Genomic DNA, 18546 nt, shown 5'->3' with positions numbered 1-18546 from the left:
AAAAAAGATAACCTGTACAGGGATGCTTTTACATTTCCCACTCAGTCACATTTTTAATACAAATAGAAAATCTGACCTGTTGAGGCATTTATTTGTGATACTCTCTTGAAGACTTTTGTTCCTTAACTGCAGAAATGAATACGCTGGTCCAGAGGTGGATCTTTGGGTATGAAAGAATATGTGTACTGTCAAGTTCAGAAGTAACTGAATAGTAAGTAACTGAATACAATGTATTAATAAGAAAAATTTTAGAGACTATTTTTGAATTTGAGTGTCAGTTGCTTAAAGAAGGAGACTTCTTAAGCCCTGGCATCCAAGCTGTAATGTACTGAAGAAGCAGGCTGTGGAAAGGCTTCGTTTTCTGGTTGGTAGCCATGAACTTGCCATGGTTGGCCAGGTTTGCAGCACAGGGAACTGTGATTCACTGTAGTGTTGCCTACTTGCTGATCAGTTAGAAGAGTCCTTCAAGTTTATTCACATTTGTTATTTTTAAAGGAGTTTATTATTTTTAACTGTGTTTAGTAAAAGGCATTGAAAAATCAGTTTTTTCATCTTTAATTTATTTCTGGTGTGTGTGCATATGCATACACAGAACTAACATTTCATATGGTACCAGAGCAAATTATGTAAGTTATCAAAGTACTGAGGTTATTAAAGGGCATCTTTTGCATTTTTTGTTAGATTCGTTGATGATAAAGTGTACAGCCTGCATAGTAAAGTGAGAATTGGCACCAAATAATGCTTGAAACAGATTTAAATTATGTGGAAATTGTTGAAGAGGTGTGGGGACAGAGGGCAAATCAGTACCTATCTGAATGCTCTTGAAGGGTCCCAAGCATCACATTTTGTCTGAAATCCTGGCTATGTTAAAATTAAAGGAAATTTTGTCACTAAACCCAAAAGACCAAGGGATTTCCAATGTAAATGTGTGTGACGTCCCTTTAGATGTCTGTGTAGTCATAGTGCAACATTTCATGCACATAATATGTTTAAAAGTAATGGATATGAGTTTACTAAACTTTCCTGTGGACAACTGGAAAATGTGCTAGAGCAAGTGAATTCTTATGTACAGGAAGGTTACTGGAAAAGAATTACAGTTATCCAACATGCACTGAGAAAAGGAGAGAGAGGCTCAGATTGCATGTGGTCACTAGAAAGCTTATGTCTATTTTTGAGTGGGGCTGTTAACTTGGTGCTTCCTCAAATTACACTGTGTGTATTGTTTGCTGTAATAAATTTGTGCTGCAGTTTCCTTTTTATACTCTATTTGCATCCACTTCTGATTTGCGTTTACACTGAGGTGTTGATATAAACAGCACTGCTGCGTAAATAGCAGGTTGCCAGGAGTGCTGCTGTGGAACTGCTAGTCACGGCAAGATCTGCGTGAGGAACTATGCCCTCCAAAAGGGAGCATATTTCAGTTTAATGTCTTCTTTTGCCAAAGTTTTTGGGTGGTAGTGTAGCTATGAGATTCAAGGGGAAAGTTAAATGCTTTGCAGGTGCTGAAGACAATTCAACAGATAATTTATGACAATTTAAGACATAAATTAATTCAGAAAGAACTGGAAAGCATCTTGGTCTCCCAGTATGTTAGAAAAACAAAAAGCAATTAAAAAAAAAAAAGCCACAGAATGTTCTTCAGTCCAAGACAGTCATGCCAAAAATAGCAAGAATTAGTTGTGTTAGCTGAGGAGAAGATACATTACAGTTTTGCATATTGATGTTTACCGACAGAAGTATCTGAGCGTTGCTGCAGGAGTTCAGCAGGAATAGAAGCACATTATACGCTCCTGTCACCTGGCTGATAACTATCTGGGAAACTTGCTCAAGGGGTTGTTCGATCCCACACAGATATCAGCAGGAGTGTTGCCATTGATGCTAGTGAGTGAAGGGTCAGGACTTACATGTATGCTGAACTGCTCACTTGAGCACTGTTATTGGCTTCAGTGGCATTTCTCACCGATTAATCATTGCTCGTTGGTAGAGCTGGAATAAAGCTTGGCAGTTCCTGGATTCTGTTCCTGTGGTTAGGCCACCAGATCACACTGTCCCTCTGGAGGTCCCAGTAGACAATAACAAGCAGACAATAATTTAACCAGAAATAGAAAATGAGGGAAGTAGTAACAATAAATTCATTAACACAGTAATTATTAAAGTGAGGAGAATCCTGCACATGAAGTAGTTATGCTTTAAAATTATCCTCATAAAAAGAATAAAGTAATAGTAGGAGTATCAGGCAATGAAGAAAATGAGAATAACTATGTCTTCTTGGGGGAATTGGCCTACTTTTTGGCCTTGGTGGTAAAGATGACCTTGTTTACGTCGAATGTTCGTAGGCAGAGCCAAGGTGGAATCTGAAAGAAGGGTATACTGCCCTGTGGCAGGGTATCTGTTGTAAAAGATGAAGCTTTAAAGACCTTGGCTTGATTGATGCTAGCACGCCAGAGATTGTGTCCTGCTCATCTCATGCAACAGTGGGGTGGCTCATCTCAGAGGATAAAAATGACTCCGAATATGGAATAATAATGATTCCGTACAGAATCTGTTTGTGATTGATAATTTGTTATGCTTGCTGCTAGGGCACTGCTCAGGGGCTGAGCTGAGGCAGCCTGTCCGTCTGTGCGGTGGGGCTGGGTCTCTCCCGCTTCTGCAGCTCCCCGGGCTGACTCCAGGGTGGAGGCAGTACAGAAGTCATTTCCAGCAATTTGCATCTCTCTTTCCAGTCCCAAGTGTTTTTACCAGTTACACTGAGGTACTATACTGATGAAGTAGATGTAGATGCCAAGATGGATAAGACCTTTTAAAAAAGAAGCGTAGAAGAAGCTATACTGTTGCTGGAGAACTAAAGAGTTCTCCAAATGAAACACGTGTGTTCTGGGAAACATCTGGAAAATCAACAGAAAAGTAGAAGAGACTGCAGAAGGACTGACATTCAAAGTACAGCATACTTCAACCTGACTATATAACAGAAATGCCCAACAGAGTTTTAAAGCTGCATTTCTCTTACATTTGTTGTATTTCTCTTCCTAGCTGCTAGTTACACTGCAGCATGTCCCTGAATAGCTACAGATATCTCAGGTATGGCTGTAACAGCAGCAGTGAAGCTACAGTGTATGACAGATTTCATCTCTGATGGTACCTACATAAACCTGAAAAAACCTGTCTCACATAACTACATGCTGTAATTGTCATTTTTCAATGGCAAGGTCAAACAGGGTAGTCAGAGCAGTGGCACGCTGTGTTGCCGTTGTTTCAACTGGAGAGGTAAATGTTTAATAGCAGTAGTTTGAAAATGGGTCACTACAGTGTGAAATTTGCTGAGAGTTTTGAGAACTGTGGTTATTTAAATAATGATATTTGCATAGTATCATTACTCATCTTAGACAAAGTTAGGAGGAAGAACTGTTTCTAATTTGTGTAATCTCAGTAGCCATCCAACTACTTGGCACCATCTATCTCATTAAACCCTAATAGAGGGTGTTGAATTGTTTCAACACACTTGCTACATCATTCAAAAATGCTGCACAGATCCATCTGATACTGTATGTAATGACCCTAGCTATACTAAAAATAATCAAGTTTGGGTTAAAGAATGGTGTTACTGTCATTATTGCGTATTTAGAAAGTATCTCTCATTACATATAATACAAAAATAAAAAAGCAGTTCTAAGCTCCTCAATATATACGCTCTTCACTGTTTAAGAAGTTTTGATCTGCTCTTGGCACTGCATGGAATAATTGTTATTAATAAATGCATAAGAATGCTATACATCCAGAAAATTGAATGTACGTATAAACATAAAAACATTATAACTCAAAACTGTAGTGATGGTTTCTTTTTACTTAGGATGGTCACCCTTTGTCATTGGCCGAATCAAAGACCGGGTTTAAAGATTTCTTGTGGTGAAGATGTGCACCTATTTAGTGATTCCTTAGGTAAATGGCATATAAAATTAGAATGTAATTCCACAAAATTGCTTGCTCTATTTTTTCAGGATTTTAATAGCTTAGGGATGAGGCTGATTTCCCACTGCTTTGCACTTTTTGTAGTCATGTAGATTGTTGTACAGGATGTACAAAGTGGATAGAAAATGCTACCATTCTGTTTTCACACATGCCCAGAATGTGCACAAAGTCAGACCTGTTATATTTGAATGATAAGAGCATCTCTCTGTGTGGAGATCGTAACTGGTGTAAATGAGGGTTCCTGAAAAACTGTTCATTCAGGTCACTTGGCACGTGGGACATAGAGCTGTGGGCTGCAAAGCCATGTGCTTCTTCATTGTCCTATCTCTGTGTTCAGTTTTACAGCAATCGAACAAGGCTTTTGGCAGGTGCATCCTCTGACCACGCTTAGAAAACCAATGGTCTTATCAGTAACAGAAACAGATTGCTGCAGAAGCGTGCAGTTGTGTTCCTGATTCACATCTCACTGTCAGGAGTTGTGCATTTCTAAATACACGTAATAAGGATAACGTATTAATTCTGTATTTGATGTCTGCTGGTTTTATATTGCATCAGAACTAAACTTTTTTTTTTTAATTCCAGTGTGCAACAGGATTTTTCCAAGTTAGATTCAAACCTTTATGGATCTCTGGTTAGACTGGCTAGCCAAGGGATAGTTTACTAGCTCAGTAAATCTCAATATATCTGTTGACTTGGAAATACGTCTTAAAGAAATTTGAAGAAACCATTGCTTTTTGGTCCTACAGTCACACATTTAAAAAAATGGCATAGACTTACTAGAGATGTCCTGATCTTTCTTGTACCAAATAGGTGATTAAAAAAGATAAAAAACAGTTTATTTTCTTACTGTGTATTGCAATCAAGATCTTTAATCAACATCTGTAAAACAAATTATTCAACCAGAAGTCTGCGTAGCCAGTTTGTTGTTATATAGTCAGAGCCAAGTAACCAAAAGAGAACTGGAAATCACATCACTGCTAACACCTCTCATCCAGATAGCTGTGGTTAATTATTTTTGCTTCCCTGGGATGACTCTAAGTCTGTTATCAGAGGTAAAATTTTATCAAGGCAATGGCCAAGCCGCAAACTTGCGTGCTGTGGTTCTGTATATACTTAATTGGGATTTCCAATGAGTGTTACATAGCACAGGCATTGAAGTTGTCTCTAAGCTGTCAGAGACGGCTATTTGTCCTTTTTATATGTAGCATATTCAGTAGTGATTCTGAATAATAATACAGGGGAGATAGCAATTTTTGAAACATTAAGTAATTACCATGCATGTGGAAAAAAAAGCTCTTGTTAACAACTCAGGCTTGTAAAAATATTTCAGAAACTTCTGGGATCACAAGTGTTGAAGAGCTTAAACTGATGGATGCCCCACGGAGACAAAAGCAATTTCTATTGTCTGATGCTCTTAAGAATTTGCTGAAGGGTCAGTTAGGACTGAAGAATGGACTTCAGCACAGCAGTGAATATAAAGTGGCAGAATACAACTTTAAAGACATTAAAAAGTGGGAGAGAATAAGGAGCAGGTGCCCGCCTTACACCACAGCATTGCTTGGGAGCAGCGTGTGGTAAACTGACTTCACATCATGCGGCCACAGCAAGCTGGGGGGATCTTTTCCGGATTGAACGTACAACCGGTGTTGCCATGAAAGGGAAGTGAAATGCAGACAAAGGATGCTGCAATCTGGCCAAAGCTTTATACCCCAGGAACAACCGAGATTCGTGATGGCTGCCTCTTGTTGGGTCCTGTGTATGGGGATTCAGCAAGAACGGGACCCAAAAGCTTCTATGCCAGCCTTTGACTAGAAGCTTAAGCAACAGTTTTGAAGCTGATTATTTCCTTCAGTTCTCTCTTTCTTCCACTTTTTCTTAGACACCATCTTAATTAACCTTAATCTTAATTAACCATGCTTCCAGTATGGCCAGAGGAAAGAGAGAAGGAAACACAAAGGCACAGGACAAGAGTGAAGTATTTCTTGACTGAAGATGAAAAACTAGTGAGGCTTCCCAAGAAATTTAAAAATGTGTACTGCAAACTGCTGCTCCCATGCTGAAGAGCTTCCCAACTGAAGGCAGCTCTGCTTTTTGGCTATCAAGGCAGGCCATTCCCATCCCAGTCAGAATTTCTCAAGTGTTTTATGTTCATGGGAGCAGGAACTGTAACACAGGTCTTCCCTTCTTCCTTACAAGTGCAAAGTAAGGGAAAGCCCCTGGTGACAGTTTCTCCCTGGCCCTGCAAATGCTCTTTGGGCTTCATAAATGCTGACAGCACGCACTATGAAAAAACATCATCAGAAGGGCTGTAACACAACACTTCCTAAGCTGCTGGTTAGCACTGGCCTCCAAGACTCCGTGAGATTGGCTCAAAGCTTCTCAAATTGAGGTAACAGTGGAACATGGGTTTCCCAAATCATGCTTAAATTCCTAATCCATATCTAATGCTTGGGGTCTGTGGGTGACGCAAGGAAAGAAACAACTCAGCTGTGGTTCCAAGCAGTGCTTCAGGAAAAGCTAAATCCCTCGTTCAGTGTGGCCAAAACCTGGGCTGTTCCAGACGCAGAACTGGGCAGCTGCAAAGGAGTTTGAGACCTACCCTGTCCCCCTTTTCTTAGGTAGGATCAAATGTTCTCAGACTGTCTCTGATGATTTTATCTAGCCTATTCTTAACATGCCCAGAGAAGATCTCTAGATATGTAGAGAGCGTTACTCTTGAAAAATGGTCTCTTAAAGGCGGTTTATTCTCTTTGTGGATCTAACTCCTGACTTCAAATGAAAATACTGAAGCAGGTTTTATTCAGCCTTTTTGGTGAGGTGGGGAGAGCAGAGAAGAGGCACCTCAAGCACTTGAGTGTGTTTCTGAAGCCACGGCTCCTCTGTACTCAGTACAAGTCCTACCAAGAGATCACGTACCACCTGGGGACCGTCAGAGCCAGCCTGCCTCTGCCTGCGCCAGCGGTGTCCTCTCCCCGGGGCTCTGTGCCTGCTGGTGAGCAGCTGTTGGAAGCTCTTGCTGAGAGCCAGCTGAGAGCTCTCCCACTCCCCACCGGAGGCAGATTTCATCTGGCTAGATCCCAGATCATGGAAGGTAATCTGTTGCATTCGCTGCAGTTTTCGACTTGTCCTCATCTCATATTGAAGATCATATCGGTAGTTTTGCACCCCTAATTTGCAAGTGATTTGCACTCCAAGTTGTGGGAACAAATAATTCCATGTATAATTCAGAAAATGTGGCCTGTGGAGTCTATTTGCAGTAACCATATTAGTTAAATTACCAGCATGATTAACTGTAAGAATGAGTGTGCTTTCATAAATGCCAAAGCAATTATTTCTGGTAATTTATTCCATTCCTTACAATATGGCTGCAAGAATCTGAACTAGTGTTTTTCAGATACTATATTCCATATTTTGCGATGGGGACTTGAGAGAAATTTCTTCCTTCTAGGGCAATTAGATGATACTAATTTGGAGAACATTTTCAATGTTCTTTATTAGAGTTTAGTGATTTGTGAGTAAAATGATTTTCAGTGTAGGTGGTCAGCAAGATACTTAGCAACAAAGTACACTACTAGACTCTCTTGTTTCTGCGTCCTTTCATTTGGTAGGATTAAAACCGACGTGCATGAGGTGAGTGTATATGTATAAATACTTTATGATTATAAAACCAACCCCTACTTTTACAGTGGCACCAGTTACATCTTTACTTCTGTGTTAGTTCCCAAGTTATTCATCTAGCTAGAGATTAGCATCACCTCAATTGGACTCATTCAGCTGTGTGTTTGTTTTCACAAATGTTTTTGGGAAATGATCTGTGTTAAAAGAAAAAGAACAACTTTAAAGCATATTGTTGGTTGGTTCCTTTTGGGCTGGGTCCAGTACAGAATGCAGCCACACAAGTAGTTGAATCAGAACAATTGAGGAGGTTTTAATTTCTAGGCAGGGATGAAGGAAAACAATTTGGATTTACTGGAGTGGTAAAACCTTGAACCAGACCTTCCACCAGCTACAGCTTGGAAGTATGGCACCAAAGGCTATTTCTTTGAGTTGAGCAACTACTTTGCATTTTCATTGCTACTTGCAACCTTTTAAGTATTTTAATGCTGAATTTATGAAACACAAAATATGGATTATATAAATACTGGTTTTGCTTTTCAGTTGTTTGAGGAATGGTGGAATTATATTTTATTTATTATGTTTTTCCAGGGACCAACGTATTGCTAGGATTGTGGGCAATGAAGTGTAGATATTTCTCACGCGTATTATTACATATTAGTTTAGCCAAGCTTAATCTGAAAGAATATTCATCTCCAAAGCAGTGGTGCAGGAGTCATGTCTGTGAACTGGGGCTTCTTCTGACTTCTATTCCAAATTGCCATTTTGCTGTTAAATCTTCAATTCTTATTTCAAGAAGCATCAACATCATGATTAGGAGCCTTCTGGCTGAAAGGTCAGATCTTTCTCTTTTGGGACTATCAGGGAGCTCTGCCTGTTTCTGTTGAAAACTGGGAAACAGTTATTTACATAGCCTCCTTTCGGCCCTCCTTAAATTCAGTGTTAAGGTCAAAACAATTACTGTTTACCACCCACACTTACACACAAAGTTGGATATACTATGCATGCCTAACTTTCATGCTGTATCAAAGTTGTATCTTCTCAGCTGTCAGACTGTCTTCATGTGAACCAGAGCACTTATTTCAGTTAAAATGAATGCAGGAAAGTAAAACTGCTTAAAAATAAGATTCAGAGGGATGCTAAGAACAGCTGGTGAAACACATGTGCCTCTATGAAGACTTGAATGGCAATTGCAGCATTTTTGCCTTGATTCCTCAGTAAATTGATGTGCAAAAGATGTGTTGATTTTTTTAGTGAATATTCTGCTAAAGGCATACAGACATAATTCTAATTCAGAAAAAAATCTGTCTTACTATTTACTAAAAGTTACTATATACTCCTTTAAATATCACATATTCAACCGACATATTCAAACTCATACTTATCCCAAACCCCAAAATCTTTGAAAGATATGATATGAAAAGATTGAAGAATCATGCAGGATGGAAATGTTCTGTTAAATTTGCATAAGCGAATTCATGTTTGCAACAATGAACCGAGAATGACCACCATTCAATAAGGCTGAACAAAAATGAATGCATAATAATCAAAAGAGCTCTTACAATAGAAGAGTAACATCCTGTAACAATACTTTAATGAAAAGAGCATGGGGCTTCAGGAGTTGTGTGCTTTTCACATGTAATTATGACACACCATGTACCTTTTCTGCAAAACTATAGCATGGTTTTTTTGAGGCAATTTTGTGGGAATATTTCTTTGATATGAGTGATTGGATTTTAGAACAACTCTGGACCAGTGTTGGAAGTCAGCTGCCAGCTTTCATTAGTTTAATATAAATAATAAAACCAGCAGACACTTGGAACAGTACAACCCAATAGAAATGAAATTGTTGACTTCTGCACTTCATTTTTCATATGTCATGTTAGCCTCGTATCTTTTTTATTTGTATTTATTGTACCAGATATTGATGGGGGTTTTCAGAAGTAGTTTTGACATAGTAAAAAATTTATTTCACTCTGTCGGGTACTAAATTCATGTGGGTAGCTGAAGTTCTAGAACAAAATTATTACTTCTGTTATTTTTTATATACTGATTAAAAGTTGTGGTATTAAGGAATGCATAGAAAGCTTGAAATACGCAATATGATTTGAATCATTCATGATACTGCTATAGAAATGTCTCACTACTGCTAAATATTGTAATGTTATTAAATCTTTCTTGACAAGGGGCCAGTGGGTTTTCAAAGTGGTTTGGATGTCTGTTTCCCACTTCACTAGAGTTCCCATGTTCTTTATCTGACCTGATATTCCCCCTGACTGGAGGGCCTGGGGTATGCTCCTGGGAGACGTCAGCCCACACTGCAGCCTGTAGGACAGAGGGACACTGAGTAGGCACATCGAAATCAATGCCCCTCTCCTATTCCCTGTCCGAGGGTGCAGGTCCTCTCATGCAAAGCCAGCACGTGTGCTCACCCGTCCTCCTCGGGGTGTGAGGGTCCTTATCCCAGGACAGTCTCCTCCCTTGGTCATTTCCTTTCTCAGATCCCTAGAGCTTCACCGACCAGACAGGTCCAGCAGTTCTTCTGCCATCTGGTATGTGCTGAGCCAGAGGTGGTGAAAGGGTAGCAGAGGCTACAAACAACTGCAGAAGAGGGCGAGTCCATAGATATCCTAGGATCTTGGATATTACTCTACCCTCACTGTATTGATATTTAAGAATTCTCGTATCATTTGGTGTCATGTACATTTAGAGTTATTTCTCTTTTATGATATCAATATATCACACATCACTGTGCTGAAGTCAGGGTGTTTTATCCATTGAAATTGGAATACAGAATTCCCTGCACCATTGCAGGGAACAGAATTTAAAATCAGAAATGACATGGAATAACTGTCTTATTCATGAAAGAAAAAGCAAGGCTTCATTCCCACTCAGTAGTTTAGGGTTTTTTTGGTGGCACTTTCAATATATCTTCCAGCCGAGGTCTTGATCAAAAGTCCTACACTAAAATGCTACTGCATTAAGTTTGGAGCATTTCTTCCATTGTCTGATGCTCAGCTGTCACTGCTGCTTTTACAACTAAATTAAACTATGCAAGAAGGTACAAAAATTGTTAGTCTTGGAGGTGGAAATAAAGTTACATATTGTGCATAAATCAGTACTGTATTTTTAGACACTAAGTTAAAGCAGCTAGTGAAATGAGAAGAGTGTGAATAGAGAAGAAAGAATGGGAAGGGTTCTTGATTTGTTGTTTACTGTTCTCACTAATGGATATCTGTAACTTGATTTAGCAGATAATGACCAAATGTTTTTAAATCAAATAATTCATCTGAATTAGAACATTCCTCAGACACTGCAGGTTTTGACATAATTGAATTCCTAGGAGGGACATATTCATCCAGAGAAAACATATTTTAAACACAGTAGACTGCGGATAGTGTAAATCTGGTTAACTCCGTGGGCAGACTTGTGTTTTGCGTGTGCTGTCTGCCCTTGGAAAGCAGGTGGTGACAGAACTAAGAGACTTATGATGCTGCTTGCCTGTTATTAAAAAAACAGTAATTTTAAAATGGCAGTTTTGGTACAAGTCATTAGTTTCTGGCTTCCACTCTTTGTGCCACGTGGAGTGGTGGTGTGCTGCCCGCAGCAGTGCGACAGCGTGGTGCGATGGGGGCTTCTCTTTTGTCTCTGCAGAAGCAGGGGGCAAGAAGCTGCGGAGCACCGTCCAGAGGAGCACTGAGACAGGGCTGGCTGTGGAGATGAGGAACTGGATGACCCGTCAGGCCAGCCGGGAGTCGACAGATGGGAGCATGAACAGCTACAGCTCTGAGGGAAAGTAAGCAGCAGCTATCCCTGTGGTTACCTGACATTTCTCCATGACACTGGTAGTTAGACAAAAGTGCAGTGAGTGCTGTAGGTCCTGTTCAGTCAGAATTCCCTTCACAAGGTAGTGTCATTGATGGAACAAGCCTAAGTCTTCCCCTGTGACCGAAAGAGTATCCCATTGTTGGTGCAGGAAGGATGAGGATCATTTCTGCCGTGCCATGAGAAAGGCACCCGGTGGGTGAGAGCACCAACATGCGGTGTGGCAGGAGGAGAGGCACATCCAGTGCACTGGGTAAAACACAGTTGTCTTCTGAAAACTCCTCGCATACGTCTGTGCTTTGCAGAGCAAAGCATTTCCAGAGCATTTCCAGGTGTCATTCACTGGGCTCAAGAGTTTTTCCAAGATTCTGCTAATTAATCCTGAAGAAGTCATCTGGGCGGAAATATGAGACTGTCATGTATCATGCTTTGCATAAAAGCTCAGTTTAAAGACTTCTGAGTGGTATGTCCAAAGACATTGCCCAGAAAAATCTTACTGTGGATAGATTTATTAGTGGTATTCACAGCACTGGATGATACACCTATACTGAACAATATATCTTACACGTCCAAGTTGAGGCACTATATGCACTTGAGATGGACATTTATTTATGGTTGATCATCACAAATCTCATTAGTTCTTGTTGCCTTGTAATGGGTCACAGATAATTCATGGCAAGAATTTGAATTTTAAGTTACTTTGGTCATTTGCCACAATGGATTTCATTCTGTTATTGAATAGATGTCATTCTCAAAGACATTTTTAACAAAATCTTTATAATGAAGCTGATTTTAAAAGGTGATTTTAAAAACAGTGACCAGTGTTCAGTCTAATGTAATAATATCACTGGATACATTTGACATTAAGCCATTAAGTTCACGTTGACTGAGAAATGTGAGCAATTTTACTTACCTAAATTATGGTAAGGGCATGTATTAGTATCTTATTGAACTGGTGTCATATGAATACTACAATAATTAACAGTAGTCTTTAACGTATTGGGAAAATGCATGATGGAAAAACATTACTGTGGAAATTAGACTTAGTGAGGATTAGTACTTCCTTCACCTGTTTGTTTATATTTTGGAGGCCAAATTGCTGCTTGTTGAACACTGAAGTTTTGAGAATTACAGTAATTGTTTTGTAATCTTGTCAGTGTAAATAAGCTCCTTGTTAGCAGTAGTACCAAAAACATAAATGCTAAATGCAAAACATCTAGAAAACAAAAAAGGGCAAATTCAGGTGTATTTTTTTTCAATATTATTTTTTAGTTTGATTTTCCCTGGTGTGAGGTTGGCTGCAGACAGCCAGTTCAGTGACTTTCTGGATGGACTTGGTCCTGCCCAGCTTGTGGGACGACAGACTTTGGCAACACCATCAATGGGTAAGCATTTATGTCCTATACATATGATATAATCTACTGAGTCTGGTAATTAGAACATAGAAATTATCTAGATTCTAAGTCTTTAAATATGGATTTCCCATGTGGTTTTGAACAACTCAATTAAGACCAAAACTGTAACCTCAGCCAAAGTTGAACATAATTGTGGATGCTCATTAAGACACTCAAAAGTAGAAAGGTGCTTTGAAAAATTCAGTCTTTTATCTCTTCTTCTTCAGTTTTCCATCTTTAAAATGTGGCTAATGAGACCAGTCCTTTCTCTGAATCACTGGGATAGTATTGAATAAAAATGGGAATTTAGGTGCAAAGTATTCGTTATTATTGTGCTTACAGACTTTTTTATATTCACAAGCTATCTTTTCATACCTTGTCTTAAACTAGAGGCATGGTGAAGAGATTTCAAGAAGTTTTACAGAGCTGCTTTGTACTAATACTCTTGCTGCTTTTTTTAAATCTGAAACTCTTAAGACAAAACAAAAGAATGTAATTTGAAGTGATAGGGGCATGGGAAATGGGAGACAAGATGTTATTGCAGGGTTTTTAAATTGTTTACTAATGTAAATAGCGGTGAAGAGGATAAGTATTAAATTCTGTAGTAGTGTTAAAATCTGGATCATAGTTATTGATGGAATGCAGATGATACAAGTCATCACATATTCATCCTAGAAATTCCCATAGCTTTTCATATATTTAGTTATTTCTGAATTACAATGCCAGGATTTCTTTTTGTTGTCTAGGAGATATACAGGTGGGAATGATGGACAAGAAAGGACAACTGGAAGTAGAAATAATCCGAGCCCGTGGCCTTGTTGTAAAACCAGGTTCAAAGACACTGCCAGGTAAGGAAGGAAAATTTTAGCAACAAGAATAGAGTTCTACCAAAAAAATCCCACAAACCCCCAACTCCTGAAGCTTTACTGTTCAACTTAGGTAAACTCTTAGAAAATTCACATATCAGTGTATTACAATATTGTACACTGAAATGCATAATGTATTGAAATGGTATACAAAAAAACCAACCCTACTTCAGAAGGAAAAAAAAAATCAGACTGGTGTCTGGGCTACCAGAAGACACAAAAGTTAGTAATAGCAAATACATCCTTGGTTATGGTGTAGAAGGAAGGTCTATACTGAAGATGTGATATAGGAACCTTGGGGATGAAGAGGGAATCAACAAGAGGTGTGGAATAGGTACCTACTCAAAAAGTAGACCAGTATTTGATACTTACTCCTTATTTTATAATCTGATGTCCTATAACACTATGTGAAAAGGACAATATAATGATATTTTTAGCAAGCTCTTCTGCCAAAATAGAAATCGTGTCAGAGTCTTTTCTTCCCTGATTTTCACCTTGTAGATAATTTTTAATTATTAACAATTTGGAGCATTGATCCAAATCTCACCAAAGTCAATGCAAGTCATTCATTTACTTAACAGGCCTATTTTGCATACTGTACAGTATAGGGATACTATATATAGGAATATCTGATTTTTCCAGGTCAAAATCTGAATTGTTTCATGCCAAAAGAGACATATAAAAAGAAGCAAAGAAAAATTATGCCAGCATAAATGCATGGATGCTTTGCATGTGAAGAAATGTTAATATTGCTTGTGGAGATTTGTTCATATAAATTATACATCCAGTAAAGGGCAGATGTTATCATATGGCAGTAGAACAGGGCATCTGTTATGCAAAAAATCTGGACTTCTTTACTTACTGTTCTTTATTTTCTTTCTTCTAAGCACCATATGTAAAGGTGTATCTATTAGAAAATGGAGTCTGCATAGCCAAAAAGAAAACAAAGGTAGCAAGAAAAACGCTGGAACCACTTTATCAGCAACTTCTATCATTCGAAGAAAGTCCCCAAGGAAAAGTTTTACAGGTAACTTCCATCGATATTCTTCTCAATCTGAAAATATCACCTGTACAGTTTTCATTGAATGAATTTCAAACTTCCTTTCATGCTTCATTTGGCAAGTTCTGCTATTTCAGATACTTGTTGAGCAGATAAATACTACAGTAATAACTGTTCATGCAAGTAGAAAGTGCTGAGTAGATTATTTTGCTTCTACTATTTGTATGGGCTCCTTCTCTCACTGGGCCTTCTTCAGTATCATGGATAACTGCTCTGTTAACTGCCCAGGTCATTTCTGTCACTGCATCATGATCAGTATACATAGAACTAAACTATGTCAGCAGTCAAGTATTTAATTCCTTGCTGTAATTAAATAAGCAGAGACGTGACGAATCAGATGGAAGCTGTCATAGTTTTTGCTGATTTTTTTCTCTTTTCTTCTGTTTCCTTTGCTAACAGATAATTGTTTGGGGAGACTATGGACGTATGGATCACAAATCCTTTATGGGAGTGGCACAGATACTTTTAGATGAACTGGACCTGTCCAACATGGTGATTGGGTGGTTCAAACTCTTCCCTCCTTCTTCCCTAGTAGACCCAACTTTAGCTCCTCTGACTAGAAGAGCTTCCCAATCATCTCTTGAAAGTTCAACAGGACCTTCGTATGCTCGCTCATAGCAGCTGTGAAACTGTTGTCATAGCAACCAGCGTTACAAAAAAAATAAAATTACAGGTCGCAAACCCTGGTAACACTGCATGCTTAATGTTGTGTCTTCTGAGCCTGTTTCTAGGGCTGCAACGCGATCCTGTGTTCTCAAGGAAGTTGCACACATTGTGCCCTACGGAAGGCCCTCAGGTGAAGGACTGAAGTCATGAAGAACTGATAGGTTTGGAGTTCAGGGACACTCAGTTTTGGTCCAATCTGAAGCCATGGACTAAACTAAAGGAATCAATCTGTTTCATGCAACAAAAGTCCTTTTCAATGGCATATCTGTTTTGTTGCTCCCGTTTCTTTATTTATGTGCCCTCCCCTCCTAAAGCTTGGTTATGCCACAGAAATGGAGTTACGCTCCCATGAAGCCATGTTACAAGTCAGTGGATTAGCAGACATTGGAAGAAAAGAAGAATATAAGGATGCTGGAAGAGTCAGCTGTCACTCGAAACAGTTTGCTTGAGATCCGAAAACTCTTCATACTGAAACAGTTCAAGACTTAAAGTGGTGGGCTTCATACCTCCAGCTATAGATACAGTGAAACCCCAGATGTGATGGACTATCTGAAAAATAAAATTCTGTGGATATACTGTACTGTATGAAATTAAAGAAACTTTTTTGCATGGACACAGATTTAGCTGAACACTTAAATTATTTTCTTGGGGCTGCAACTTGCAAAAAAAAAAAAGAATAAATCAGCCATTTTCAACAATTTATATTATTTTTAAAAATAAATTTCACTAGTGCATGGTTTTAAAGGGAAGAGAATGCAACAGGGTGATACAAAGACACACCACGTTTATCATTCTTTAAACCAGTCATGGTCTGTATTTTTGCAGACGTATATTAAAAATAAAAAATAATTTCTAGCAAATATTTAAAATTCTGTTTATGTGACAAGAAATAAGTGTAATATATTAAATTTATTTAAATGTAAAAGGTACAAGCCTTGTAAAGTTCAACATAATGTGCAAATTGTACACTTCTTTTACCTCCTCCTTTCTCTATCTCTCCTCCCAGTCTCCCTTCTTCCTTTTGCTCTTTTTCCCCTCTACCTCCCAGGATGATCATCATATTCTAAAATGGCTACCTTTTGACTTAGTACTCTCTTATGCCCCATATTTGGTTCAGGGTTGCAGATTGTTCTGCATTTCTGAATTATTTGAGAAAAATATTGTTTAAGAACTTACTTTTTTTCAAGCATGTTGAAAAGGATTTTGCAACATGGCTTGGGAGTACATTAATGTAATTCAGCATGTATTTGATAAAGAAGATATTTGAACTTTTTGCAATTTATTGTACAGTGCATGGTAACTTATTTTCATTTTTTCTCACCTTCAAATTGAATTCTACAGCAAAATACTGGAATCATGTGGCCATTGTAAGATGTCTTCAATAAATTTGTTTTCAGCACCAGCATCTTTCATTCAAAGGTTGAACTATCATTTCTTGAAGGTTTTTGGAAAGATGAAAAATAAAGTACCTGGTTGATTTTTAGGAAATAAATTTAAACACTTTTATTTGCACTAAACCAAATTAATTACTACATTTCTGAGATTACAAAAGTGACAAAGGTTACTAATTCATACAGTTCTTCTGCTGTAAAGTTCAATTTTCATACACTACATTTGTGTTGCAAAAAACATAATTAGGTAATATCAGTCTTGAAAATATCAGTCTTTGGTTCGTAAAATAGCCTTAAAGAAAGCTTATCAGTACCACTCGGACAGCTATTTGACACCATTACCAGAACCCTCACTGCAGTCAATGGCTCTTCAAAAACCTGTTTTTTGTAGCAGACAGTAACTACCGTTGGGTGGTGCTGCAAGTTCAAGCTTCTCATTAAATTACATTATTTAAAGAGAATGTAACTGGCTAACATTTAATAACAAAATATCATTTTTTCTGGGTCTTTGTATGCCTTTAATACCTATTTAAGGTTTAATACTGAAACCTTGCAATAATTTTTGAAATATACATTGCATTTACCTTTAAGGCCACACAATTACTCTGATTTTATTTGAAAATCTATTGAAGTTTCCCATTAAGAAATTGTACATGCCTCATAAGAGGGCAAAAGTAATAACAGTATCACTTAAAATGCCTTTTACTTTGTGCAATATCATATAAATCAAGATTGTGTCTTGTCTTCAGAGTTTATATAATGGATTATTGTTAAGTTAATGGACGGACTGGTAAAATTATATTTATGGAAGTAATTTAGACACCTGTCTACCAGCAGCGAATAAATGCTACTAACATGCAGTCTACAATATCCCCTAGGATATTAAACAAAAATACATAACCATTTTCCTGATACTGTGAGATGTGCTCACACATTCTTGTATGCATAGTCCTATATAAATTATTTCAAATTTTAAAATCAAGGACATGACGCATGGAAGGTTTGTACATACTTGTCATTATGCAGTATTTATTTTAAAAAAAATTACTGTATTTTTTTTAATTTTCACACATCTGCAACTCTACTTATGGTTTAGTCATGTAAATAGCACTATTCCAGTGATCACTGCTGTCTTGTACATAGTCCGTTTTAAAAAGTTAAAAGGAATTACAGTTGGGAAAAAAAAAGGGGGCAGATTAGGCCTGTAATGAACACCAACTAATGTAAATCAAACTCATTCTGGTGATGGTATTTAACACTTTAAATAAAACATTTTCTTTACAGAACTTGTGTGCAGCGCTTCGTTGCTTTTCTCTGAGATGGTCAGCATCATCCTTCAGTGGAGTTCGTGACAGCACATGCAGCTGAAGAACCAGCAAGCTTTTCCTCTCATAACAGTGCTGCAAATGAAATGCCATTTTTAAGACAACACGTTCACTGCCAGAGGTTTTCGGACTGTGTGTGCGCACGCATCAGGGAAGCAGTGGGAGGCTGGGTCTGGCTGTCCCCCAGCCAGGCATCGGGCTCTGCGCTCCGGCCGTGCTCTTGCTCTCACATGCAGAAACAGGCACGTGGCTCCGGGACTGGAGCTGGTTCTCAGCCACCAACCTGGCTGCAGGGACGCGCTTGAACTCCGGTATCACCAGCACACTAAATGTGCTGGGACTGTGAAGTGCTACCGCCAGCTGGTCTGGAGCATTCCTGCCATCCGGTTAAACTTCCAGCATTTGAAACAGGGTGGCCACACTGAAGGTGGCTGTTGG

The 18546-nt window shown here is 38.5% G+C and overlaps 1 protein-coding gene across 50 annotated transcripts in view; it reads left to right on the top strand.

Moving 5' to 3' along the window:
• RIMS2 (regulating synaptic membrane exocytosis 2) overlaps window positions 1–18059 on the top strand; it is a 502429-nt gene extending 484370 nt beyond the window's left edge. For all 50 annotated transcript variants that reach the window (XM_054816636.1, XM_054816657.1, XM_054816622.1 and 47 more), the window contains 5 exons: window positions 11236–11377; window positions 12679–12791; window positions 13547–13648; window positions 14554–14693; window positions 15126–18059. In XM_054816636.1, coding sequence (XP_054672611.1) covers window positions 11236–11377; window positions 12679–12791; window positions 13547–13648; window positions 14554–14693; window positions 15126–15344 — 716 coding nt within the window. In that variant the 3' untranslated portion in view covers window positions 15345–18059. The remainder of the gene's footprint in view (window positions 1–11235; window positions 11378–12678; window positions 12792–13546; window positions 13649–14553; window positions 14694–15125) is intronic.
• Window positions 18060–18546: the final 487 nt, after the last annotated feature.

This window comes from Grus americana, chromosome 2 (assembly GCF_028858705.1).
Source record: "Grus americana isolate bGruAme1 chromosome 2, bGruAme1.mat, whole genome shotgun sequence".
NCBI classification, from domain to species: domain Eukaryota; kingdom Metazoa; phylum Chordata; class Aves; order Gruiformes; family Gruidae; genus Grus; species Grus americana.
This window is presented reverse-complemented; position numbering and strand designations above follow the sequence as displayed.